At 36.0% G+C, this 10,298-nt stretch overlaps 2 protein-coding genes across 3 annotated transcripts; both read left to right on the plus strand.

The window, feature by feature from the left end:
• Positions 1–1,131: 1,131 nt before the first annotated feature.
• LOC114724573 (protein kinase and PP2C-like domain-containing protein) lies at positions 1,132–6,704 on the plus strand. Of its 2 annotated transcripts, none has more exons than XM_028910937.1 (12): positions 1,132–1,382; positions 1,739–1,916; positions 2,026–2,192; positions 2,794–2,861; positions 2,976–3,199; positions 3,760–3,811; positions 4,618–5,161; positions 5,386–5,455; positions 5,558–5,777; positions 5,845–5,949; positions 6,049–6,144; positions 6,231–6,704. In XM_028910937.1, the coding sequence occupies exons 1-12, from the start codon at positions 1,268–1,270 to the stop codon at positions 6,423–6,425; spliced, it is 2,034 nt and encodes a 677-aa protein (XP_028766770.1). In that variant the 5' UTR covers positions 1,132–1,267; the 3' UTR covers positions 6,426–6,704. The 2 variants fall into 2 exon arrangements, with proteins under 2 accessions (XP_028766770.1, XP_028766771.1); XM_028910938.1 differs by having other exon boundaries at positions 1,739–1,856.
• A 2,859-nt stretch (positions 6,705–9,563) lies between these two features.
• LOC114724509 (zinc finger protein GIS-like) lies at positions 9,564–10,298 on the plus strand. Its single transcript, XM_028910859.1, has one exon. The coding sequence runs from the start codon at positions 9,564–9,566 to the stop codon at positions 10,296–10,298; it is 735 nt and encodes a 244-aa protein (XP_028766692.1).

The raw sequence follows: 10,298 nt of genomic DNA on the forward strand, positions 1-10,298 counted from the left end.
TCATAATTGCTTTTATAACCCACGTTGATACTGGGCTAGTTAAGTCATGACTGAAAGAGTAGTAGATTCAGTTTTTTTGGGCCTGAAGAATTTGACAATTAAGTCATCTCCAGTTCACAATGTGGAGACAGAAAATTATATTTCATATTTATATTAGTAACAGAAAAAATGATTCGCCTGTTAAAATATTAGATTCATATTTCATCGTTAAAAAAAACAATCCAGTTTCCTTAAAAATCTCCCATTGAGACTGGCAGCTTTCGGATGACGTCAACCCTCACGATAATTTCCACCTCATTATTATTTTTTTTGGAAGAATCATGATGAGTTCCCAACCAAAGAAAATAGGGAGAATTATGAAGAGGTTTCAAAAAAAAAAAAATTATAAAAAGTCTTAATGACAAATGATCAGCCTAACTTGTTAACAGACTTTAAGGTAATTTTATCGTTTTCTGAGGATCTGATTATAATTCTCTCCAGAAAATAACTACCAAAAAAAAAACTCAATAACAAATTAAAAAATTTGTCATTTTTATTATTGAAAATTTTTAGTTGTTATATTTTCTTTTGAGATTTTATTGCAGTTTTTTTTTTTTGCCTTTTAATCACATTCATGGTCACGTAATAGTGCCAGAAGGAGAAAAAGCCACCCGCACTCTACTATTTGATTTTGAGGTAATTTATTGCGTTTCTTCTTGTTAACAACTCGCGTGAACGGTGGATTTTTTTATTACAAAAAATGAGAATAAATCCTATTTATATATTTTAATAATAACAACATTTTTATTCACAAATTATAAAAATATCGGCTGTATTGTTATTCTATTATACCCGCATTTAAATTAAGTGTTTCAAATCCTCAGTTTTTTTTTTGGCAAAAAAAAATCCTTAGTTTTTTTACTAAATGAGCTCGAGATGTATAAAAAGCTATTGATACGAGCACTTGTCATATGGTTATCTCAGGTTTTAATGACGAGCAAAGTCTACTTTTGTTGGTTTCTTGACCAGTTGTTGCTGGGCGAATGGGGAGGAGGAGAGGGAGAGAAGGCATGAGGCGGCCAAACAGAGGCCACAAACAATTGCAACACGAAATTTCCATCACCAAAAACATAATACAACAACGGACCCCGCTCTTCCGTTTTCCGTTGTCTCTTTCTATTTGTATTCTTCCTCTGCCAGGCCTCTCACCCAACTTTAAATTCTCTGTTTCTTCTTCCCCCACCTCCTCATCTTCTACCTGCAGCCCCGAGAAGAAGCTCTGAAAGAGATGGGTTTGGAGATTATGGTGCCCAACACGTGCATTAGGGGCTGCTGTTCCAGCTCTTCTATTCCTCTCCATGTTCCTCCTTCCTCTTATTCTCTTTTAGCTCCAATTGCCAAAGGTAAAGCCTCTGCAGTTTTAAGCTTCTGTCATTTCCCAAGTTCTGACTTTTTCTTGTTTTTGAGAAAGAATTAGGAGTGGCTTGAGAGAGAGATACTGTAGAAGGGCGTATCTTTTCATGAACATTCCTATTGATTACTTTCGCTTTTGGATCATTGAACCGTTTAGCTCTTCTTTGTTTGAGCCAAATGTCAGTTGTAGTTTTTCTTTAAAGAGTTGCGACTTTACATTTCTGTCATGAGAGTGATGACATGGGGCATGTTTGGATGTTTGATCTGCCGCTCATTTTAATTCAGCCCGTGCTTGTGTTTCTCTATTGAAAATAAGTTGTAACTTTGCTTATAATGGCAATCATAGGGGCGGAGAGTCTTGTGTACGAAGGGACTTTAGATGGGAACAAGGTTGCTGTCAAGAAACCTATCCTGTCAACTACGGAAGATATCAACAAGTTCCACAAAGAATTACAGCTGTTATGGTCTCTCTCTCACGCAGCATCTTCTGTTTGTATAATCCTATTGGGGTCTTTGCATGTTTGGAGCGTGTTATGACCTTTACCCTCATCTAAAAGATTTTGTTATCTCCAATCATATTTATTAAGCATGCAGCTTTCACCTCACAGTTTTCTTTTTTCTTAAATAATGCAGCAAGTTAGATCACCCGGCGATAGCAACGCTAATTGCTGCTCATGCAAAGCCGCCCAATTACCTCTTTTTCTTCAAATTCTATGAATCTCTCAACCTTGCACAAAAGTTACACTTGGAAGAATGGACCCCGAGTGTCAGTTACGCACTTATGATAATAATTCAGTTAGGTATAGTTAAGATTTTGTTCTGTTTAGAAATTACTTTCAATAAATCATCCTTATCTCAATTAGTTGTTTAACAGATCAGCATATGGGTTGGAAGGTTTTATCTTATGATCTACCTCATCAGTTCTTTTACCAAATAGCAAGACACTAAATTTCTTGGACTTTTTGGACTACAAACAGAAGTTTAAATAGAACATTAGAAATAGTTTTGTAAGTTCTTTGCATTTACTTTTCTACAGTAGCTATTAATGTCGTATGTGTTTTCTTGAAAAGGCGATTGCCTAGTAGGTGTTCACTTTTGACGTTTCAGCCCAAAATTTGATAACTAGCATATAAATCTATTTGCAAATTTGATTGGTTAATTGGCATTGTAGCTTCCTTTATAAAACTCAATTAAATATATTTAATTATATTCACGAAATGGGCAAATAAAGGAATTGAAAAGGTTAAATAATTTTGGCAAATACTTTCAAATGTAGACAGGGGATCGTTTGCATCAAACTGTTATCCAACCATTGTAGTTTGAAAACTGTATTCATGCAAGGAAATTGTACAAGAATAACTAGTCTGACAGTTCTTTTCCTTCCCATCACTTATCTTGCAGCTAAAGCTTTGCAGTATCTTCATAACCTTGGGATACTACATAGAGATGTGAAACCAGCAAATATTCTTGTAAATTTCTCCCTATCTTTTGATCATTAAGTTGTTTGGTGTTGTTTTAATATTTGACAGAATTATGCTGTAATTATGCATTAGCCAACTAACCATTTTGTCTCTGTGATGCAGCTTGACGAAAATCTTTATCCACACCTCACAGATTTTGGTTTGGCAGAATACAAGAATGACCTTAAGAGAGTTTCTCTTGAAAATTGGAAGTCTTCTGGCAAGCCGACTGGTGGTTTTCATAAAAAAAATATGGTTGGAACTCTAATTTACATGGCACCTGAAATATTAAAGAAGGAGCTGCACACAGAAAAATCAGATGTCTACAGTTTTGGGGTGACGATCAAGTAAGAGACAATATCACTTCTATCATTCCATTTTGTTTGTTTTTCAGGAAAGCTAAGTGAATTCAAGGCAGTTGCCAGGTTATATCTGATGCTTTTCATCATCTACTATTTTAGAAATGTGGTAACATAATTTCACTAGTTGTGGTTAGCTATTAAGGCTTGATAAATTGCGTGGTTTGGTTTTCAAGTCTTACAAATGCATTTTAGATTTAAAATATGTTTATCCAAACCCCCCTCTGTCTGGAATAAGGTTTGGCTTCCTAGCACATCTTTTTACGTTTCTTCAACCAGTGCATTTACATAAAGATACAGAGTAGAACATAACTTTTCAGGAAATCAAATTTGAATGCAAGATTGCTTATGAATGCTAGATGGCAGTTTGCTTAAAGTATTAATTCTGACATCTCACTTTGCCACATAAGCTGGTCATGATACCAAATAAGTTGATGCTTGAGCGGTTCTATTTGGTCATAACTCATAATTAATAAGCATATATGTATAGTTTTTGTTTTCTAATCAAGTTTCGGCTTTGCATAAGACGTCTGTTGTATTTGTTGCAGCGAACTCCTTACAGGTGTTGTACCATATACTGATCTTCGTGCAGAAGCACAGGTCAGCCTATTTCTTACATGGGTACTTTGTTATGCTTGCAATATCATGTCACGTTCTGTATGTTATATGACATGCTCACATTATCTTTGCATCTTTTCTTTTCTTTTCCTTTTTTTTTTTTTTAAATGTGTGAAGATGAGCAGTTGCCCTATTTTTGTTTTCTAGAATTTTGGTGTATTTCCTTGTCATCATTCTTAAGGGAACTTTGGGTCACTGATAAGACTAGTTGGGGTTTCTGTTTTGTGAAAAAAGATTATGTCAACTTGACAGTAAGTATTTTCATTACGTATATTTTTAAAAATATATCCCGAAAAAATTCACCCTTAAACAAATCTGGATATTGTCTGTATTCTTATAACTCAATGAAAGTTGTTATCTGTGAGGTTTGAATGATTCTTGGATGGGGTAATTGCATATGGCCCTATTTGGAGTAAGAAATCATAGAGGAAGGGTCACTTCCGTACATGATCAAGTGATGCTTATTTTACAAAAGGATCGGTGAGAAAGTAAAACCTGCTAGAGCTTGCCATATGAATTATATATTGCCTTTATCATGATATTATTTTCGTTTGAAACGTTCAACCTTTAAGTTACAAGAGCATAAAGCGGAATTGTGTCCTTTTCTAAGATGGGCTTTTGTCATTTTGTGTTAGAAACTAAAACTTCTGCTGGGATTGCTAGTTATCATGTCGGAATTGTTTGTTCTGCATATTGGAAGCATTCCTTATCTAAATATTTTATTTTGAGTTATTAACATGCGTGCTGTCACAATTTGTTTAATTATTATTTTTATATGGCGCTGGCAGGCTCACACAGTACTCGAGATGAACTATACAGAGCAGCAACTAACAGCAGCTGTTGTTTCTGATGGATTAAGGCCAGTCCTTGCTGCTCAGGAGTCGGGTGTACCTTCAAGATTATTAGCATTAATACAGAGATGCTGGGATGCAAAACCTGAAAATAGACCTTCCTTTGATGATATAGTTAAGGAGCTTGATTCCATCATTGAGCGCAGAAGGGACGGTGACGATGGACACCTCAGACCTTGTAAGTTGCGTGACAATCAGGTTGTAGACGGGAGCAATAATCACCTTCAGGCTTATCAAGAGAGCATTAATTGGTCTACCCTGGGAGAACTTCTCTCAAAGAGATCCTCCAGTGGAACTGATTCTAAATTGCGAACCTGGCATAGGGCTTTTGATGAGCCTTTGGCTCACTGTCCAACACTTTCTTGGGGATCTTATGCTACCTGTGCGAGAAGGGAGACCATGGAGGACACACATTTCATTCTTCCCAGCATGTGCAATGAAAAGGACGTACATGCTTTTGGCATCTTTGACGGCCATAGAGGTATTCGCTAGTGTTTTAGTATCAGTATCCGCATTCTTTTAGGATATTATTATTACAAGAGCATCTAGCCCATTCACTTTAATTAATGCGAGACTGCCTGAACTCCTGGCTTCGGCATCCCTATTGAAGTTAACTTGAGAGAACTGAAATATCAAAGTACCCCGAAAATTTTGAACAAGGCAATTTCAAGCTGATCTTAATGAATAAATTGGCACCCCATGCAGGTGCAGCAGCTGCTGAGTTTTCTGCTCAAGCCTTGCCAGGATTCCTGCAAGCTTTAGGTTCTATAGGAAGGTACGTTTCACTTGAGATTCTCCCCCTTCTATTTTTTACCCCTTCTAAGTTATGTTCCTGTATATTGAGGGATAGATTGCCTTAGCATGTTCAAATATGCAGTCCAGCTACCACACTCGTTGAGGCATTCCTTAAAACAGATTATGCCTTCAGAGAAGAGCTTGATTCCTGTCGTAAATCCAGAAGAGTCACCCAGAAGGACTGGCATCCTGGCTGTACAGCGGTTGTCACTCTTGTAGTCAGAAACAAGCTTTTTGTTGCTAACAGTGGTGATTGCAGGACAATCTTATGCCGCGCTGGTTCTCCCATTGCTCTAAGCAAAGTGAGTTAAAAGCAGCTCTATTCCTTTAAATACCACCCTTCTCGCTAATCAGGTCGTATCTAATTAGGATCATGTGGCAAGCTGTCCTGAAGAGAGAGAGCGTGTTATTCGTAATGGAGGGCAAGTTCGCTGGCAAGTTGATACCTGGAGGGTTGGCCTTCCTGCACTCCAGGCATGTTGTTCAAACTTCAAACCAGCAATTTGTGAATCACGAGTTCTGATACATTCATGATCAGTTGCTTGCAAGTGAAGTTAACTCTCTTGTTCACAGGTTACACGTTCCATTGGGGATGACGATCTGAAGCCGGCTGTAACTGCAGAACCGGAGATAACTGAAACTACTCTATCCTCAGACGATGAATATTTGGTAAGGAGTGTCATGAAATGTCTTGTTTCTAGCAATACTGTGATATGAATATTGTGGAAAGGTAGTAATGAAAAGATTGTGATCAGGTGATGGCGAGTGATGGACTGTGGGATGTGATGAGCAATAAAGAAGTTATAAGCATAATCAAAGATACAGTGAAAGAGCCAGGAATGTGCTCAAAGAGATTGGCTACCGAGGCAGTGGAACGAGGTAGCAAAGATAACATTACGGTCATTGTGGTTTTCTTGCGCCCTGTCTCTACAGCAGAGAGAATTTATTAGGACACCTAAGAATTATATTAACGTGGTGCCTTGCGCTTATTTGTGTCATATCCGTACTTCCTACGCTGTAGGTAGACCTTAGAGGGGTCAATTTTTATTTCTCCCTAGTGCCCGTTTGGTTCAAAGAACCACAGGGAACGTAATGCTAGGGAATAAAATGTAATGGCATAATAATTATAGATGTGTGTACGTTGATTCATGTAAATTTGAATCCAGATTACGCAATCAAAGTTATGTAATGAGGATTATTTGATTCGTTGTAATCAGGATTAACTTGTACTACTTCTGATCCTAAATATAAGAACTAGTTGATTAATCTGGGTAGATTCAGGAAATAAGTTAGGTTAGTTATTTATAATAAATAGTTATAGTATTTCCTAAAATATCATTGTTAATTAAGTGTATTGGCTAGAACAATTATTATTATAAAGATCATCTTGGGAAAAAATGAATAGATATGAGAGACAAAGTATATTGGGGTCTTATATTTAAGACCAAAATAAAAGTCAAACGAAGTTTTATATTAAATATTAGAGATAGTACTATTTTATTTTGTCAGCTGAATGTCTGAATTAGCAAGATGCATCTATGGAATTGAACCAAACATGCCACTAAATTTAAACCCACTCTCTGATCTCTCCCCTCTCTTTGGGATTGAACATTAATTACAACGATTCGGGAAACAGCTCATTAGGATAGATAAACAATACACCCCCCTTAGAAATGTATAAGAAGTTTTCTTCTCTTATGGCTCGAGAAAATTCAAAATTATGTCTATGTATAGAATTATTATGTCAAGTGGATTCATAAAATCATCAAATTCATTAGACTATGATTTAAATTAAATACTTTTTGAACCAAGCAAACCACTAAATTTATGTATAATTGGCAGTCAAAATGGTGAAGAAGTGAGATGTTCTGACATGTTTATCATTGATGGCAATTCTGGGGATAAAATATTTAAAATGCACAAGATTATGTATATTTTGACCTAGTCAAGATTGTATGTATCATGACGCCCATTTGCTATTAGGGTGATAGTAAGATTTTCTATGGTTGTATTTTAAAATAAATAAGGAAGTGTTTTTGTTTTTTCCCGTTTTTGTTTTTTCCCGTTTTTGTAAGTAATAGTAAGCTTCTATGTCTTTAAACTTATCTCTTTTGAGATATAAAATATAGATGATGAGTCCTTGCTAACTAGGTGTGTTTCATCCAAAAAATTATAAACCACAATCATAACCGCGTTCCTTTTCAGTTCCAATAATCTGTACCATTCGTCGGCAAAACAAACAATAATAATAAATAATTAAGTTTCCGTTATATCAATAACTATTGCAAAATAACCGTACGGTCAATAGTCAGCAGTCAACACTCGTGTGGCGGCCTTAAAATGGAAGCTAATGTTAATTGATTCATTGTCATCGGATGGAAAATATTTTCAGGCCGAACAAAGTCATATAAAAAATATTCATAATATTATATACGGAAATATAAAAAAACTGTGACAGTTTATATTTTTATAAATAAAATTTTTATGCTCAAAATTTCTAATGTATTTAACTAATATGTTAAAGTTAAAATAAAGGTATTTTATTTTACTATCTGTATAATCACTCAGGTGAAAAAAAAAATCGTATCATCACAGGCTCAGGCATAAAAAAATTACTTTTTAATTTCTTACAGCATGATTATAAATTCATCATAGCCTGACCTTCAATCTCCAGTCTATAATTAATTAGTCAAGAGGAACTAAATTGATAAAGTGCGCATAAGAATTCGCCTCAAGGCCATGAATCACTTCAATTAAAACCCTAAATCATCATCAGTTCACATTATTCAGCTGAGTTTTCACTTCAGTCCAAAAAATCTCAGTTTTCACATCCAAAAAATATATATAAGGGAGAGATCAGATCGTGAAGACGAAAACTCCAGGAAGCTCTTAATCAGCCCTTGAAGACCTTCCAAACCTGCAGAAGTTAGCATCTCAAGCTTTCGTTGCAAGTTTTGTAATAAGATGTTCTCAAAATTCGCAGCTCCATTCCTCCCGCCGTACTGAAACTCCAGAGCTTGATTTGACGCCCAGCCTTTGAACTTATACGTGACAATTTAATGATTTGATTTCATATTCGGCAGCCAATAATTAGTTTTCTCTTATAGCATAATTTATTTCCTAGTTATAGATAATAATCTGTCCTTTTTTTTTAAAATTTATTACTGCAGTATACGTAAAACATAACTAATTTTCTCAAAGAACGATAATGAAGCATATGCGGTCGATAGTTGCATGAACGAACGGTGTTGGTCATGTTTGCAAGAATATTATAATTAAATAAATAAGTACTACCTCTCATCTTTAGGAGTAATATAAAAGCTAGTAGAATAATTTGAGTAGATTAAAAAAAATAATTTAGTTATTTTTAATAAATAGGTGTTGTATTTCTTAAAATATTTTTACTAATCAAGTGTGTTAGTTAAAACTACTATCTGGACAAGAACTATCTTATATTTAAGATAAATATAAATTAAAATAAATAAATAAATATAAAACCAAAATAGATTGGGATCTTATATTTAAGATCAAAATACAAGTCAAATTAGCTTTTATATTAAGAACCGGAGTAGTAATTCTTTATTCTAGATTAACTTTAAAGTACTAGCAAAAATGATATTTAATCCAAAATTGAAACAACACTTAGTGTGCTGTTTTTAATTTTTTGAAAAAAAAATTACACGATGAATTGAAAAATACATTCCCGGTAATTAATCAGACTATAAGGAAACATAGAGTCTAAACACACCCACCCCCTCCCCAAAAAAAAAACAAAAAATTATATCAATTAAATACATGAACAAAAATTCTAAGGTGCTTATGTAATGTGTGTAGACAACATTATCTACATATTATGAAGTGTTTCCCAAGCATTTTCCTTAATCCTTATGTCAAAGACCCCGCGAACTCTCCCTTAAACACCTTACTATGTAAGGCATATATGCGTTCCACTTGGTCCAACACAGATATATACATTTCCTTCCATGGAAATATGCAATGTTGTTCAGTCTCTTAATAAATACCCCCTTCTCCTTCATAACCCATACACAAGTACCTTCTCTTTCTCTTCTGAGATATTGACCACAACGATGTCAGATAGAGTATCCCTCGGCGATTCTGAGCACAGGAAGCTTATTAAGCGCAAGATGAGTGAGGAATCATCAGAGCCACCTTCCATGGAGGCCAACTCATCAGAGGGGCTACTGACTCTGAAGCTGATGGTGGGCGAACCCTCTTCATCATCAAAACCATCCGAGGATTGTAACAACGAAAAGATAGCAGAAAGAGCGGACGCCAGTAATAATAATCAGCAGCGAAAATTCTGTTGCAAGTTTTGCAGCAAGAAGTTCCATAGCTCTCAAGCTCTGGGTGGACACCAAAATGCTCACAGGCGTGAGCGTGTACTCAGCAAAATTGACAAAGAGCTTGACATGGGCACTTTTGGACGCTTTGGTCCTCACTTTTGCCCTTATTATTCAACCATGGCTGGTCTTCCCTTCACAGCGTCGCCTCCTTTTCATCCGGGGCTTCATCACCACATGAGCCCAGTGGCTCGTTATGGCTCGCAAGCGCCAGCCAACTCGGCCCTAGAGGCGTTCCGGTTCGGCTCAAGAAGCTCCTGGGCTGAAGAAGGAGCGGTTCAACGCAGAGCAAATCGCAGAAGCAATAATAATGTTCAGAGCTCTTCTTCACCTGCAAACACAAAGCCAGATGAATCAGGAGGCACTGGTGCAAGTGCAAATGTTGGAGGCTTCGAGAGGAACTCATATGTGGGAAGCATTCATGATACACCATCAGGCCTCGACTTGTCTCTCAGTCTTTAA

The sequence above is a fragment of the Neltuma alba genome, unplaced genomic scaffold (assembly GCF_004799145.2).
Source record: "Neltuma alba isolate B1F8T4 unplaced genomic scaffold, ASM479914v2 tig00012192_pilon, whole genome shotgun sequence".
Taxonomy (NCBI): Eukaryota; Viridiplantae; Streptophyta; class Magnoliopsida; order Fabales; family Fabaceae; genus Neltuma; species Neltuma alba.